Source organism: Dreissena polymorpha, chromosome 8 (assembly GCF_020536995.1).
Source record: "Dreissena polymorpha isolate Duluth1 chromosome 8, UMN_Dpol_1.0, whole genome shotgun sequence".
NCBI lineage: Eukaryota > Metazoa > Mollusca > Bivalvia > Myida > Dreissenidae > Dreissena > Dreissena polymorpha.
The window spans coordinates 84,087,216-84,105,162 of record NC_068362.1 but is presented as its reverse complement, the minus strand read 5'-3'; the positions used below and the strand labels follow the sequence as shown (position 1 = coordinate 84,105,162).

At 36.5% G+C, this 17,947-nt stretch overlaps 1 protein-coding gene across 3 annotated transcripts in view; it reads left to right on the top strand.

Annotated features, from left to right (window-relative positions):
• Window positions 1–17,947, top strand: part of LOC127842279 (cilia- and flagella-associated protein 99-like) — a 31,794-nt gene that overhangs the window by 1,129 nt on the left and 12,718 nt on the right. For 2 of the 3 annotated variants that reach the window (XM_052371712.1, XM_052371713.1), the window contains exons 2-11: window positions 915–1,029; window positions 1,384–1,528; window positions 2,659–2,753; window positions 3,035–3,147; window positions 3,901–3,992; window positions 5,744–5,802; window positions 7,168–7,275; window positions 8,509–8,661; window positions 12,559–12,603; window positions 15,535–15,623. In XM_052371712.1, coding sequence (XP_052227672.1) covers window positions 922–1,029; window positions 1,384–1,528; window positions 2,659–2,753; window positions 3,035–3,147; window positions 3,901–3,992; window positions 5,744–5,802; window positions 7,168–7,275; window positions 8,509–8,661; window positions 12,559–12,603; window positions 15,535–15,623 — 1,007 coding nt within the window. In that variant the 5' untranslated portion in view covers window positions 915–921. The remainder of the gene's footprint in view (window positions 1–914; window positions 1,030–1,383; window positions 1,529–2,658; window positions 2,754–3,034; window positions 3,148–3,900; window positions 3,993–5,743; window positions 5,803–7,167; window positions 7,276–8,508; window positions 8,662–12,558; window positions 12,604–15,534; window positions 15,624–17,947) is intronic. The other variant, XM_052371714.1, reaches the window with a different exon arrangement.

The following is a 17,947-nucleotide window of genomic DNA, read 5'->3' as shown; positions in this document are numbered from 1 at the left end:
GTCCGGACTCTAATTCAAATTGTATAAATCTTATCTTCACCAAACTTGGTCAGTAGTTGCATCTAGTTGATATCTAGGCCAAGTTCGAATATGGGTCATGCCAGGTAAAAAACTAGGTCATAGGGTCAATTAGTCCATTTTCAACAGCGCCACTTTGTCCGGACTCTTATTCAAATTGTATTCATCCGATCTTTACCAAACTTGGTCAGTAGTTGCATCTAGTTGATATCTAGGTCAAGTTCGAATATGGGTCATGTCGGGTCAAGAACTAGGTCATAGGGTCAATTAGTGCATTTTCAACGGCGCCACTTTGTCCGGACTCTAATTCAAATTGTATTCATCCGAAACTTTTAAACAACTTTTTATCCTGCGTCAAAGTGGTATGGGGGTATATTGCTTATTTCCAAAACAAATACATCAATCATCAGTGTATCATCTCCAATGGCACACGAATCGGGCGTATATTGCTCTGTCATGCGGCGCTCTTGTTTCAACATTTTTAAGATATATTAAAATCAATGTTCACCCGATCTGTTAAACCTCATTGGAATGTACCGCCTTGAGAGCTTGTTTATTGCATTTAACACATTCTCAGGTTTGTTCTGTATTAGACTCGAAATAGAGAGTCTATATAGGCAGAGGTCTGTCTCTCTGATTATGGATGATAGGGTCACATTATTTGAAAATATTACATATAATTTGAATTACCTTGTCTCAAACTGACACCTTTTTGGTTATTAAAAACTGTCAAAATTTTACCCTCCACATGTTGAGTTGTGTTTGTTTAAATTTATGGCCATTATACACCCCATTCACCAATGGAAAAAAGTATAAAGACATAAATACCGGTATTCCAAATGTAATCCCCCCCCCCAAAATAAAATTTAGAAAATATTTCTCAACCTTTATTTCAGATCCGTGATGGATCACAAAGCATTGCTTGAGCACTGTGTGGCAGTGTTAGATTCATTCAATGCAGATGTCCAGTCAGTGGAGAATCACGTCAATAAATATCTCAAGCATTACGGTGTATGTTTTGTTCAATTGGCTTAATGAACTTTCTTAACCTTTTCCCGCTCAGAAGAGAAGTGAAAATTGCTATACGCAGCCAGCATAAAACCAGAACAGACTGCGAGTATCTCACAGGCTGTTCAGGTTTTATGCTGTTTGCATACATTGTGTAAATTTATGCATTATATTCATGTTTCTTTTAATGATCTTTTACGATGAAATAACTATATATCTGAACTGTATGAATAATGAATTAACATAAAACTTTAAAAATTATGTAAAAAAAGTACACATTATAATTCTTTATTGTGCATCAAAATCTGTGTCTTAGTTATTGTCACTATATTTAGTCTTGTGTCGGGTTTTTTACAGATTCACAATGAAGATGAGCAGATCTTCATAGTTGAGGTGTTCTCTGGCTGTGTTCGCTACCTGGATATCATGTCTATCATAGTGAAGGGATTTTATGCACGTGATGGGAAAAACACACTTCGCTCAGAACAAAATCTCTTCATAGGTAAGTACTTTTGTGCATGTATTAGGCGTGAAATGTGTGAGATGTGTGCAGCTCGCACGCTGTCTGGAAGGGGGCCCATTCATGTTTGCTAATGCTAGTATTGCGTAATAATAAAAAATGCCATTGTAAATAATGGTGACTGTGAAATTTAGGAGCCTTGGTCTGGGAAAACTTGGCTTAATGAATGGCTAAAGTGTCCTCCCAGATTAGCCTGTGCAGGGTCAACACTTTCAGCTTTATTGTCCCCTACCGGTTTCACCGGAGGGGATTTATGGTTTGCACTCCGTCTGTCAGTCAGTCTGTCAGTCTGTCTGTCACACTTTTCTGGATCCTGCGATGACTTTAAAAGTTCTTCATATTTTTTAATGAAACTTGCAACATGGATAGATGGCAATATGGACATTATGCACGTCATTTCATTTTGTTCCTACGTCAAAAATTGTGGTTGCTATGGCAACCCCCCAAAAAATCCGAAAATGGTGGAATTTCTGACATTGGTGGAGCCGGTAGGGGACCATATTGCTTGGCAATAGCCTTGTTAACTTTTTTTTTTGAAGGAAGTCTGCACTGAACAAAATTCAATTTTGGTGGAAAGTGTCTTCCCTGATTAATCTGTGCAAATAACACAGGCTATTCTGGGTGGATACTGTACGCATATGCATTCAGCCCAGTTTTCCCAAGAGGCTCATAGGTATTAGGATTGTTTTGTTTTATTTTCAGTAAAGTTATATCATATTCATGTATAATATTTCATGTCTAGAAAAAATCATACTTATGTTTACTTAGATCAGTTCTAGTTTATAGTTCATGTTTTTTAGGTTTTTTTTATTTCAACATGGTTTAGTGTGTAAATGTGTCAGAAGTTTCAAAACTAAGCGGAGCCTTAACACTTTGTTCCATTAACTCAACTACTATTGAGAATGTTATATAAACATCATATGCATTTAAGAGGGTATAATATTGCAACCCATATACGTTCCAATGTTATTCATATTAACATTATGCAGGGATGGATGTGTGGAAATTTAACAAGGGGAAAGTAACACGAGTTATAATCATATCATAAGGTCAACTAGATTAAAAAACTGCAATGTTTTAAATCACAAACATGTCATACTCTGATATTTCAGTTTTATCATACCTTGCCTTGTTTCGCCTGGATGAGTTGGAAATGGCCAATTTCCGACAGTTTGTACGCTCTCAGGACATCAACAAAATGTACAAGGTAACTGTTATATTCCTGTAAATGAAATATAAAGGATGTGACATGTCATAACGTTTTCTAGCTTGTTTACGTGTAGGAGTTGAAGTTTGTCAAGAGTATCGTTACCACTAAGCATTTAAAATTTGGTTATGGAATAAAATTGATTCAATTGTTCAAAAACTGATTAAAATATTAACTAAACATGCTCTGCACATTTTATGAGGTCATGACTAGCGAAATTTCAAAACTCGATTAATTCTGAAGTTGCCATCTATTTTATTTTCATGATGTTTTGATTTCAGTTCCTGCAGTTTTTCTTCAATGAAAAAAGCATCACAACTTGGATGAAGGATGAATGGCAGAAATTCTATGAGCATGTGTTTGTGCAGACTAAACTGGTGTCTCCATTACGGCAGTAAGCAGATATATGCCTCGTTCTGGGGAAACTGGGCTTAATGCATGTGAATAAAGTGTCTTCACAGATTAGCCCATGCAGCCTGTGCTGGCTAATCTGGGACGACACTTTCAGCCTTAAATCGATATTTGCTGAGCAAAGACTTACTTTAAACAAAAATGCTATTAAAGCATGAAGTGCTGTACTTGATTAGCCTCTGCAGTCTGCATATCTTCGATGCCTTTTTACACACGTGCATTAAGCTAATTTTCCCCAGAGCAAGGCTCATATAGTCTCGTATTTCCACTTTTCATATCAGTTAATATTTAGCAGCATGCTACCCAAATGGTGCAAGTGGCAAAGAATTGTATTCTGCAATCATTTAGTGTGCGTCATAGTATACATGTATGTATAACATTGTATCTAAACTTGTTCTAATTGGCTTAAACGCTACGCCTGAAACATTTCATGTACTAAATACTGTTTTGTGCAAAAACACTGATCTTCTGGAAAAACTGTTAACAAACCACCATCATAGCAACCATCATACATTAAATATGAGGAACGTTTATTAGTTTGATTAGCTATACATTAACCCATGTGCTTTATTTATCCTAGCAATATATTAAGCCATGTGCTCTATGTATCTAGCTATACATTTAGCCATGTGCTCTGTGTTACATTAACCCATGTGCTCTATGTATCCTATCTATACATTTAGCAATGTGCTCTGTGTTACATTAACCCAATCCCATGTTCTATATGCTTTTCTAGGTGGCTTCCTGAGCTGTCTGATATGCTTCAACAAATGAAGGAAAAAATTGACAACGTCACCAAACCACCAAAAAAAGCTCTCACAAACACAGGTACAGTACTCTGGGTTAAGATTTCTCTGCCACACACACAAAAGGCATTTCAAAGGTTTTGGTACATGCATTTCAATCTCCTTCAAAGCTGTTGTCATTTCCAATCCAGTGTTTTTTTTGTTCAAATTCAGGGCCCACATTTGGCCCTATTCCCAATGGGAAAAAGTATATGTATTTTTCCCAAATGGGACCTTAACATTTCAAAATGAAGGTTTAAAAAAAAATAAAAAATTAACGTCTTAACATTTAGTTCATCTCCCATCAAGCTCTTGTAAGCAAAACAACAACAGCACTTATTTCCCAATTTCTGTCAATACGCCACCATTTTTCCCAATCCAAAGGGACCCAGTCCCTAAATGCTGCAATCATAAGATACAAATATTTTCAAATTGATCACATGTTTGTATGAGCATGAGAACAATGATTGAACACAATTGCAGGTTCATTTGCATATGATTGACACTTTTTGACATTGGTAGACTAAGATTGACATTCAATTTTACAACTAATCGTAGGTAGAAAATTTATATGCTAGGCCGCTTTTTTTGGGTAGTTTGCTGTTTTTGTTTTTATGCCCCCGAAGGAGGGCATATAGTGATGTCTGTCCGTCACACTTTGCGTTTAGGTTTCGAAAAAAAACTCATAACTTCTATGTTGCTTCAGATCGCAATTTCATATTTGGCATGCATGTGTATATGGACAAGGCCTTTCCATATGCACACAAATTTTGACTCCTGTGACCTTGACCTTGAACTTAGGGTCCGCGTTTAGGTTTCAAAGTCTGCGTTTAGGTTTCGAAAAAAACTAATAACTTCTGTGTCCCTTGAGCTATAACCTTCATATTTGGTATGCATATGTTTAACATTTTGACCCCTGTGACCTTGACCTTGAACTTAGGGTCCGCGTTTAGGTTTCAAAATCTGTGTTTAGGTTTCGAAAAATGCTCATAACTTCTATGTCCCTTGAGTTATAACCTTCATATTTGGTATGCATGTGTAAATGGACAAGGCCTTTCCATAGGCACAAAAAAATTGACCCCTGTGACCTTGACCTTGAACTTAGGGTCCGCGTTTGGGTTACGAAATCTGCGTTTAGGTTTTGAAAAATGCTCATAACTTCTATGTCCCTTGAGATAAAACCTTCATATTTGGTATGCATGTGTAAATGGACAAGGCCTTTCCATAAGCTCACAAATTTTGACCCCTGTGACCTTGACCTTGACCTTATGGTCCGCGTTTAGGTTTCGAAATCTGCGTTTAGGTTTCGAAAAATGCTCATAACTTCTATCAAGCATTTATAGGGGGCATAAGTCATCATATGGTGACAGCTCTTGTTTATTAAAAGATCTTATGTGTTGACTTAATTAATTGTTACTTTTCCTTCCAAATTCTGTTGCACATGGATATTTCTGTGTAACATATGAGTTAATTGGGATGAATGCATGTGCATAAAGGTTGGTCCCAGATTAGTATGTGCAGTCTGCACAGGCTAATCAGGGAACTCAGTTGACGCTTTTATGGAATTTGTTGTTTAAACAAAGCCTCCTCTAAATGAAAATGCACTCTAAGCGGAAAGTATCCTTCCAGATAAGCCTTCATTGACTAAACACACTAATCTGGGACAACACTTATCCTACATGCATTAAGCCTCGTTTTCCCAGAGCAAGGTGTATATCTTTTAATAAGTACAAACCTTGATGTACACAACATATCCGGTATGATGTACGCCTCATGCTGTTTTGTCTGTTTCAGAGATAAAGCCATTCAATATAACAAAGCCGCGTCCAAAAAGTGTTCCTGTCCCGGAGCCGGTATGTATCATCAGCTTTACGTAAAGGTATGTCCCAGATAAGCCTGTGCATTCCACACAGGCTATTCAGGGACAACACTTTATGCACCTCCATTAAGCCCCATTTCTCCCAGAAAATGGCTCATATTCATATTTGAAGCAAAATTTCCTTTCTTGCTTAATTACAAAATATGATATACTTAATATAGGTTTACATCTAATATAATTAATTGTGATATGGCCTTTTCCTGAAAGCAATACATGTTATGAGTTTATAGCGATTTCTTGAATTCAGTGAATTACTTCAATGAAGAGCTTCCTGATAACTCTCCTGGGTCAAATGAGCCGTGTCATTTTAAAATTGGTCTTGTACGATATTCAGCCAGCATAGCTCTAGTCCAGCCTGCGCAGTCTGGCAATGAGCTGCCCTGTATTCTCATGAGACTATGAAACCTTGCATAACTTAATTAAGCACAGTAGTTCCTGACAAGACTGCGCGATTGCTTGACTGATCTGGGGCCATGCTGTCCTCATAGGGCATGAGACCAATTATTGCACGACACAGGAGGTGTTTCTCTTGTCTGATCTTGTGTGAGATACCACTTAGATACGTATTTTCACTCATTTGTAGTCCCTTAGAAAGTAACATTTAATTAAATACCTTTCTTACTAGATTCAAGTTTTAAAGGCTTTATTTCCAACACTTAGTTAATGATGAGCAGCAAACAGCATACAACCTGAACAGACTGAGAGTTACTCACAGGCTGTTCTGGTTTTATGCTGGTTGCAAAAGCCATTTTCACTTTGCCATTATGGGGGATAGGGTTAATCATAATCTTGCAAAACTATACCACACTGTCTGCATTTTCAGGTTAAGAAACTTGAGGTACTAATGCTGTTGTACATCTGTAGAGCACACTTCAACTTAATATATGCACAACTTACGTAAACCATTGCATCTATTGCCCCAAATCGATAATGACAACCTGTAATTGTACTGTATTGTGTTTGGTTATTTATATACTCCTTGACCCCATGCTTTGATTGACATTTTCCTGTTGATGTGAAGATGATTTACCAAGAAATCATTACTGGCAAGGGAGATAACTAGAAAGATCATACTAATTGTGTCCCCTTCCAGTGATGATTCAATCTATTATCATACTGAAAACATTTAAAAATTGAGCTATCAATCCCAAAAGTTTACTTACCCAATTGATAGTTTATTGTGTATTTCTCTTCATCAGATCCACAAATTGCCAAAACCAATTGATTGTGTATTTCTCTAGATTATATCAACACATGGCCTAACCCTATTAATTGTGTATTTCATTACATTAGATCCACACATGGCCTAACCCACATGCTTGTGTATTTCTTGTATCAGATCCCGAAGATGGAGAAGCGTAAGCCACCACCGGACACTCTGTACAGGGAGCCGTCAAATATTGAGAAGATTGAGCGCATTCGCCAGGAGAACCGGCGCAGAGCAGAGGTATGGGCGGGGTTTGCTCTTTGCATACATTGGGACCTGACATTAATTGAGCGGCAGTCTGGGAAAACTGGGCTTTATACATGTGCATATTCGCCTGTGCAGTCTTAGCAGTAACGAAACTAATTGCTTTTATGGATTTTTTTATTACAAAAAGTATATTCTAAACAAAATCCTGATTAGGCCGAAAGCATACTAGCCTGTGTTGACTGCAAGGCTAATCTGGTCAACACTTTATACACATGCATTGAGCCCAGTTTTCCCTGAAGAAGGCTGAATTGACCACTTGCCAAATAGTCAGTTGTTTGCCTACTTAGTTATCTTACATATAAGGCTCATTAACACTCTTTGTTTGTCATACCGTCTTGCAGCAATGTTTTTTAATTTGTTTTTTTACTTGATCAACTGAAAGGTGTTTCTTAACCATTGTCATCCTGAATTATGCCTGCTCCCATTATTTCCCCGTTTCCCACTGCAGACAAAATTCTGCTCTGATTATTTCCCAATTGCAAACGGACATCTGCCCCTATTTTTTTATGCTCCCCGAAAATATTTTCGGTGGAGCATATAGTTGCCAGTTTGTAGTTCCGTTATTCCTTCCTTCCGTCACACTCCGTTATTCCTTCCTTCCGTCACACTTTTGCTACCGTTTCTCATAGCGCCTTCAATACTTTACCAATCGCTTTCATATTTGGCATGTAGGTACCTTGCATGTACCTCTACCTTTTGATGAGGTTTGAGGTCACTGGGGTCAAGGTCAAGGTCACCGAGGCTAATAATAGACTTTCAATCGCTTTCATATTTGGCATGTAGGTACCTTGCATGTACCTCTACCTTTTGATGAGGTTTGAGGTCACTTGGGTCAAGGTCAAGGTCACCGAGGCTAATAATAGACTTCCTTCTGTCACACTTTTGCTACCGTTTCTCATAGCACCTTCAATACTTAACCAATCGCTTTCATATTTAGCATGTAGGTACCTTGCATGGACCTCTACCTTTTGATGAGGTTTGAGGTCACTGGGGTCAAGGTCAAGGTCACCGAGGCTAATAATAGACTTTCTACTGTCACCGAGGCTAATTATAGATTTTTAGGTGTTTATTAACACATATATTGACAAAGCGCATCATCGGGGAGCATCCATCAGTTTCACTGATATTCTTGTTTCCCACAGTCCGACATCTGCTTCCGTTATTTCCCATTGTTTGTTCATCGCTACCACTGCTCCCTGCTTACAGGAGCGTCTTATGGAGGCATCCAGGAAGCAGTTTGCTTGTGCCAACCCAGAGAAGTCCCAGAAGACAAAGGAGAAGATACAAAGAATCCTGACCGAAGAGCAGAGCAAACTGGACTTTGACAGACCCAAGACTAACAAGGTGCCCACCTTCCTGGTGAGTCTGAATTGTTTATTTAAGTGGAAAGTGTTGTCCCTGATGAGCCTGTGTGGACTGCACAGGCTAATCTGGGACAACACTTTTCACACATGTTTTGCACATTGTATACTTTTTGGAGCTTGATTGTTTTACATTTGAGTCGAGCTCTGGAAAATCTGGGCTTATGCCGTCCCAGATTAGCCAGTGTTATTAAAACAGGGATGACAATTTTCATCTAAACAGGATATTTGTTTAGAAGAGACTTCCTTGAAACAAAAATTCCATGAAAGCTGACTGCAAAGGCTAATCTAGGATGACACTATGCACATGCATTAAGTCCCATTTTTCCAGAGCAAGGGTCATAATTATTATCCAAATTGGCAACAAAGTTGAAAATCCAAGTTTGGATAAGAGAATGGGGGTGGCATCAGACAAGTGATTTCCGGTCCATTACTCAAGTGTGAATAGACCAATCTTGATTACATCTTGGATGCACCTAGCTTGCATTAAGACCTAGCTTTGGATTGTAATTGAGGCCAGCTAGGTCAAGGTCAAGGGCGCGGTAATTTAAATATGTAAATGTTGTTAGTGGGTTATAAGTGGGTTACAAAGAGGTTACTGATCGAAAGTTTTGGCCAATTAAATGGAGGCTAAGTTAGTTTTATGATTGGACAAATTGTCTCATGAAGATAATTGGGATATAGGGCATGTATGAGAAGCATCACATAAATTTGCTGTTAGTTTACAAACAACGTACCAATTTTAGGTTCTCTCAGACAACCTGCTATGCATATTTTTATGCCCCCGGATCGAATGATCGGCGGCATATTGTTTTTGGCCTTTCTGTCATTCTGTCTCAAAACTTTAACCTTGGTTAAAGTTTTGCGATTACTTTTGAAATATTGAACATAGCAACTTGATATTTGGCTTGCATGTGTATCTCATTGAGCTGCATTTTGAGTGGTGAAAGGTCAAGGTCATCCTTCAAGGTCAAAAGTCAACAAAAAAAACGGCGCATTAGGGGGCATTGTGTTTCTGACACACACATCTCTTGTTTAAAGTAGTAATGTGGACCTTGCAACTTAATTGATGAAACACCATTGAGTCAGTGATCGCTAACTGTTTACGGTAAAGGAATCAAGTGTCAGCATTCCAAATGGCTCAACGCAGTGGCACTCAAAACTTGTTGTTTGGTCAATCATATCAAGATGGCAAAATGCATGCACACATTTCATAATTTGTTTATTTCTTTCAGTTATGTTATTCAATTACATTTTTCTTCTACCTTACTGTAGAAATCATAAGTAATGAAATAATTAACATAACAGTTAGGGCTCACACAGGTCAAAAATATTCTTCGGGTCGGATTGCCAGGTAAAATTCTTAAATCACCAGACAATTTATGTAGGGTCAGATATTTAAAAGTAAATTAAAATATAACAGTATCAATTTTCATAACTTGTTTTAGTGCATTATACTGTGTTTTTTTCAAGTCAGAAGATGTAATATAATATTATTTCTATTTGTTTGATTTATTTAATTATGAGTGAATACTGAACAGCATATAACTATTAATAAGGTATTCACAACATTGTTTAATATAATCATCACATTTTAGTAGTTTATTTCAATAATTTAAACATCATTTATTTGAAAAAGCGATAGAGTACAGAAAAAATAACTTGTCAAGAAAAAAAGCTCGTCTTACTTTGAGGAGTGAAGCCAAAATAAATATAATTGTAAGCTTGTACTGCTGTTGAAAATTTAAAGTAGATCGATTATAAAATACAAGTTTCGTTTAAAATGTCGCCATTTTTGGATTTGAATAATATAACAAATAATACTGTATATTAAAGCTTGTATGCCCACTAATTATATTTATTATTAAATATTTGGAATAAAAACATTCCTTTTCATGATAAAGGAGATAATTTTACTGCAAATTATTAACTTCACTTTTAACACGTAATCTTACACTTTGTTAATATTGACCTGAAACTTTTATCCGAATCTGCGGGTATTTTTATGCATGTTGATATTGTAAGCCTTAAGTGAAAACACGTATATATTGCTGTGTTGGTAAAATATGTGAGCCTTACTCTGGGAAAACATGGCTTAAAGCAAATGAGTAAAATATAGACACAGATTAGCCTGTGAAGGCTGCACAGGCTAATCACGGAGGATACATTCCGTCTAAAATGGATTTTTTTTAAATACTTGGTTTGAATGAAATATTCCTGAAAAGTGGAAAGGGTTTTCTCTGATAAGCCTGTGCGGACTGCATTGGCTAATCTTGGAGGACAATTTACAAACATGCATTAAGCCTAGATTTTCAGATCGCAGGTCATATAATTAAACATGTGGTTAGCAAAGCATGTATGGGTGTTACGTTCTGTCTTACAGATCTTACCATGCATTAACAGAGCAACAGATAAAGCCAATATTTGAGTTAATATAGGGGTGTAAAATTCTACTGGTCCGCTCGAATTGGGGACTAAGTTTTGGTCTTGGCGTTTATGATTTTTAGCTTGACTATTATATATGAAATATATGTAGTGGAGCTATCCTACTCACCCCGGCGTCGAAAGTTAGCGTTCCTGTTCCCGTTAGCGTGTAAATGTTAAAGTTTGCGTACTACCCCAAATATTTCCTATGTCCTTTGAGATATTGCTTTTATATTTTACATACTTCTTCACCAACATGACCCCAATCTATAAACAAGAGCAGACAACTGTATCAAGCATTTTGACAGAATTATTGCCCCTTTTATACTTAGAATATGCATATTATTGATAAATCTATGTTAAAGTTTGTGTACCACCTCAAATATTTTCTATGTCCTTCTACATATTGCTTTCATATTTTGCATACTTCTTTACCAACATGATCCCAATCTATAAAAAAGAGCAGACAACTGTATCAAGCATTTTGACAGCATTATGGCCCCTTTTATACTTAGATAATTGAACATTTTGCTTAAAGTGCTATAACTTCTTTATTTATGATCACATTTGATTCATACTTTGACAAAACAACACTTACCTGACATACCACAATGCACTCCACCCAAACCATCTCCCATGCCCCACCCCAGAATCCCCCCCCCCCAAAAAAAAATTTAAAAAAAATAAAATTAGTTTTCCTTATTTTTGAAAGATCATTATTAATTGACCACACACCCACATTATCCCCCCCCCCCTTCTCCATGATGGCTTACGTTATACTGTCAAGCACTCGAATAGTCGGGTGCGCTGTCCTCTGACAGCTCTTTGTTTAAATACAGATCAGTCAGTGTCTTGATTTTGTAATAGGTGAAACCTTAAACTTAGGGGGACTATACAGTAAGTCAGTAAGTACAGTAAGTAAGGATGACCTAATTTTGTCAGCTAACTGCCCTGCATGGCGAGTGTCTTTAAAAGATGTTTACTCCCCTGTAATTGTACAAAACCACTTACTCAATTAATTTAGAATTTTATCAGGGACAAAACTAAGCTTGTAAGCAAAAAACATTTATGAAAACATTTTAACATAATGTGATTCTCATTTCTGGACAAAATCGGTTGTTCTGTACCAATATATTTATTGTAAGTGTTGCTCTGGAAAAACAAGGCTTAATGCATACACGAGTGCGTAAAGTGTCATCCCAGATTAGCCTGTGCAATCTGCATAGGCTAATCAGGGACAACACTTTCTGCTTAAACTGGATTTTGGCTAAAAAGATACTTCCTTTAAATGAAAAATACCACTAAAGCGGAAAGTATCGTCCATGAGCCTGTGTGGACTGCACTGTCTAAACTAGTACCACACTTTAAGCTGAAGCATAAAGTCCTTATTTTTCAAGAGTGTGGCTGATAATTTTATTGTAAGCGTTATGCATGTCCATGTTTCTGTATGACCTGGTATGTCTCCCACCAGATGACTCCACTCTCTAGTCGTTCCACGACCTCAACTCGCAGAAATGTAAGTGTTCACTGCAGTTTGTGTGCTGTGACATGTTCAATATATGCTGTGACATGTTTAATATGTGATGGCAAAATGTTCAATGTGTGCTAGGACGTCATGTTCAATGTGAAATGTGACATGTTGAACATGTTTTAACATTTTTATGCTCAGATTCATATTTTAACTCATTTATAGCACAGGTGTTTGGCGTGACAGGCAAATTCACTGAAACACTATCAATATAATATAAAAGAACATTTTTCATTACTTAGACAAACACACAAAACCTGATATAATATACATTATATCATAATTATTTTTTTGTCAAAGTGATGAAAATTTTTGTTTTATGACATATTGAAAGTGGTTCAGTGAATTTGCCACCCAACACCTGTGGTTTATAGTCACTTTAAAAGTCAAGTTCAATTAAAGACCTTTATAAATTTGTCCGCGTTTTAAAGTCTTCATTTCCAACCCTAAGACATTGATGAGCAGTAAACAGCATAAGACCTGAACAGACTGCAAGTTACTTGCAGGCTGATCTGGTTTTATGCTGGTCGCATATAGCCATTACTTTGCATCTGAGTTGGAAAGGGTTAAGACATGTTCAATGTGTGATGGAAGTAGGTACATGTTCACAGTTGTGTTTGCTTCCAATCTTAGATTGCTTGTACCTGTGTGTTAATTCTGTTGACAGGTAGCAATGTGTTTGTGTGTTCATTTGCAATACCAAATAGCTTGCGCTTTGGCAAATGTGTGCGTGTTAAATAGCACTTGTATGAAGGTAGGCAAAAATGCAGCTTTACAGTGTGTTTTTTATTGGAACTTTGATTTCTTGCAGCCTAAAATTTTAGAGCAGTACAGCATCTTAACATTTGCCATAGTGAGTTTATAGACAGAAATGCATTGAGAGTTTTGGTTGCTTACACCACCTGATTACTTGTTCCATTGTTTTGATTTACAGAAATGAAGTTGCATTCGTAGTTGTTCTCCTTACATCCCCTATATACCTGTTCCATGACATGTTAATTCACAAAAATTGAGTTGCATTTGTGGTTTTGCTTGCTTATATTCTCTGATTACTTGTTTAATTGTGTTAATTCACAGAATGGCAATTGTATTTTTAGTTTGGGTTGCTTGTAACAACACATGATCTTTTCGTCAACTGAATGTTGAAAGTGGTATAACTGACATTTTTATACAAGTTTACTCTTTTCATTTGTGTGGTGTTTTTTTTGGTGCCATACATAAACTTTTAAAATATTTATTTAAAAAATTCGGGTAAACATAATGTTTATCCAAAGTTTTGAATTGATATGAGTCAAAATATGTCATGTACTGAATGTTTAAACTAGTGTAACTGTCATTTTTTAATATTTTCAAAAGAAAAAAAAGTACTGCAATTTTTGTGTTAAGCATTAGAACAACATTTGGAAAACACATATAAACTTCAAATTTAGAAGTATTTATTCAACCAATAAATTATCTTAAATAGGAGCAGTTACCATGATGAAATATTTAATTGCGCGCAATAACGTAAGTGCCCTTAATGTTCTTTGTAAAATATCAACTCCTGAAAAATGTACAAAATGTCAGTTACAATAGTTTTAACAATCAGTAGAGGACTTGCTCTATGGTGATAATTCACAGAAATGCTGCTACATTAGTCGTGGTGTTGCTTGCATACAAAGCTACATTCAAAAGGTTGTAGATTGCCAGTCAGCTGCTTCCAGGAACCTTGTCAGATTTACACTTTGCTCTTTCAAAGTCAAACAATGATCACGTTTGTTGAATAACCCACAAGAATTTTGATTTTGAAATGCATTATATGTTGATCTTGCATTAATATTATATTGTTCTTGTTTTGATAAGAACTTAACTTTCTTGTGTTTATATTTGGACTGTGCTCTGTGAAAAGGTGGTTTCATGCATGTGCGTAAAGTGGCGTCCCAGATTAGCCTGTGCGAATAATCAGGGACAACACTTTCCGCTTTTATGGTATTTTTCGTTTACAGAAAGTCTCTTCTTAGCAAAAATCCAGCCTAGGCGGAAAGTGTTGTCCCTGATTAGCCTGTGTGGACTGCACAGGATACTATGGGATATCACTTTATGCACATGCATTAAACCCCCTTTTCACAGAGCACGGCTCATTTTATCTACAACAACTGATAACACTTGTCAGTAATATAAATTATTTTAAGGCAATTAATGTATCAAAATATAAAGCTGGACATAAATTAATTTGAAATTGATTTGAATCAGATAGAGAAAATGTGAGAAAAATATTATATAAATAAAATGTTTTGTGTTTTTTGTCACGTGGTGTTTTTACTAGTTTTTTTTTGGAAATAAAATCATAACTATATATCCACTGATTTCTGCTAAACCAAAATTCTTAAGGTAAAATGGTACGCACATCTACAGACATTTTTCATGAACATAAATTCAATTCCCTTATGGCTATTTATTTAACTTCCCTGCAATGTTGTTTTACTGTTGGTCAAAACCAATCTCTATGTTGTCAATTGTTGTTAATCATGTACAATCACGTGACCTTTACTCCTTGCTTTCTGCTTTAGTGTTGCAAACAAAAATGATATTATAAAAAAAACATGAGTTCCATTCCCTGATTGTTGCTGTGTTGTTTTCTAGAACCACTACCGGTGTTTATGTTGTCATTGAAGTGTCTTAAATCAAGTTCAAACACATTACATTAACTATGTTGTTAAGTGTATTAATAAATTACAATCCCATGAGCTCCATTCTCTCATTTTTGCTGTGTTGTTGTCTTTAACCACTCTTTATGTTGTCAAGCACATTTAATCAAGTACAATCCCATGACACAATCAATGTTATTAAGTGTTGTCAACCTATTCATAATCTTTGTTGTCAAGCTTCTTTAATTAATTCCATGGGCGCCATTCTCTGATTGTTGCCATGTTGTTCTAGAACCAGGAGGTGCCAGTGAAGATGACGGCCGCTGCCATACTGAGGGAGGGTTTCCTGTACCAGCAGAGGGAGGCTGAGGAGATTAAAAAGTGAGTGCAGGAAGGGTATGAGCCTTGAAATGGGATAATGGGCGTAGAGTTAATTGAGTTTTGCAACAAGACCTTTATAGGCACTTCTTGTTAATTTTTATGCCCCTGGATCAAATGATCAGGGGTATATTGTTTTTGGCCTGTCTGTCTGTCTTTGTAGTGTATGACTGTGTGTCTGTCCCAAAACTTTAACCTTGGTCATAACTTTTGCAATATTGAATATAGCAACTTGATATTTTGCATGCATGTGTATCTTATGGAGCTGCACATTTTGAGTGGTGAAAGGTCAAGGTCATCCTTCAAGGTCAAAAGTCAAATATATGGCTTCATTGCGGTTTAGAAGGGGGCATTGTGTTTCTGACAAACACATCTCTTGTTGGCATTTTACTTAAATTTTTGCATACAAGTTCTGTACATTTGAGCCTTGCTATGGGTAAACAGGGCTTAATGCATGTGTGTTGTCCCAGATTAGCCTGTGCAGTCCCCACATGCTAATCAGGAACTACTATTTCTGCTTAAACTGGATTTTTAGTTTAGAAGAGATTTCCTTTGATAGAAAAAGTCCCCACATGCTAATCAGGAACGACTATTTCTGCTTAAACTGGATTTTTAGTTTAGAAGAGATTTCCTTTGATAGAAAAATACCATTAAAGCCAGAAAGTGTCGTCCCTGATTAGCCTGTGACTGCACAGGCTAATCTTTTACAACACTTTACACACATGCATGTAGCCCAGTATTCCCAGAGCAAGGCCCATATGTACAAATGTTTGAAATACTATGGTACGATACTAAAAATGGTAAGGTCGCAGTGGTGTAATGGATATGGTTTCCGCTTAGTAACCGGGAGGTCACGGGTTCGATCCCCACTGTGGGAGCTTTCTGTAGATCTCCCCAAAGACACCAAGTACTGGTTCTAGGCCCAGGAAACGGACTCGAGAGCGTTTCAATAAGCCTGAGTCTTTCGATGCAATCAAGCTAAAATAAATAGGTTAAAACTAAAAATGGTAAATGCCTGTACTATCAGAGATCAATAAATAAAAAGAAGTGTCCCCATAGGTATTGAAGCAAAACTCAACAACTTCTAACATTTTCTTTGAAAAAAAATATGCAGATACTATTATTAATTACACTCTAAAGACTGAGTAGTATTTGTGGTTCTTCCACTAAGGTATTGGCATTTTTATGCCCCCGGTAGGGTGGCATATAGCAGTTGAACTGTCCGTCAGTCAGTTTGTCAGTATGTGTGTATGTCAGTATGTGTGTATGTCAGTCTGGTGTCCGTCCGGAAAAAAAACTTTAACGTTGGCCATAACTTTTGCATTATTGAAGATAGAAACTTGATATCTGGCATGCATGTGGTGAAAGGTGAAGGTCAAGGTCATCCTTCAAGGTCAAATGTCTAATATATGGCGTCTGTCCGTCCCAAAACTTTAACATTGGCCATAACTTTTTCACTATTGAAGATAGCAACTTGATATTTGGCATGCATGTGTATCTCATGGAGCTGAACATTTTGAGTGGTGAAAGGTGAAGGTCGAGGTCATCCTTCAAGGTCAAATGTCTAATATATGGCGTCTGTCCATCAGAAAACTTTAACATTGGCCATAACTTTTTCAATATTGAAGATAGCAACTTGATATTTGGCATGCATGTGCATCTCATGAAGCTGCACATTTTGAGTGGTGGAAGTTCAAGGTCAAGGTCAAAGGTCCAACAAAAATTTTTTTTAAAGTGGCGTTCTCATGAAGCTGCACATTTTGAGTGGTGGAAGGTCAAGGTCAAAGTCATCCTTCAAGGTCAAAGGTCAAAAAAATATTTTATTTTATTTTCAAAGCGGTGCAATAGAGGGCATTGTGTTTCTGACGAACACATCTCTTGTTTTAAATATACAACTTTTTTCTTTGACAACATAAGCATTCATTTGACTTGTATAATATGTTGTCTGGGCATCATCTGATCTTGTTTTCATTTTGTGTATAAGAGTATTGCCTGGGCATCATCCAATCATTGCATCTTTTTTTGTGCTTAACAGTATGGTTCTGGCATCATCCAATTTTTGCATTATTTTGTAGTGCTGCACCGAATCTAAAATTTCAATCGGATCCCAATTCGAATCCAAAGGCTCGGATATCGAATATCGGTTCAAATCCTAATTTGAAAGTAAAAATACGCAAAATAAATTATTATTTATATTGTTATAACCAAAATTATGTTTTAAAACACCAGAACGTACATATGTCACACCAGAACGTATATATGTCTTATGAGGAAAGTAATTAACTTTTATTATTTATATAAACTTTACAGCTACTAATATTTATACT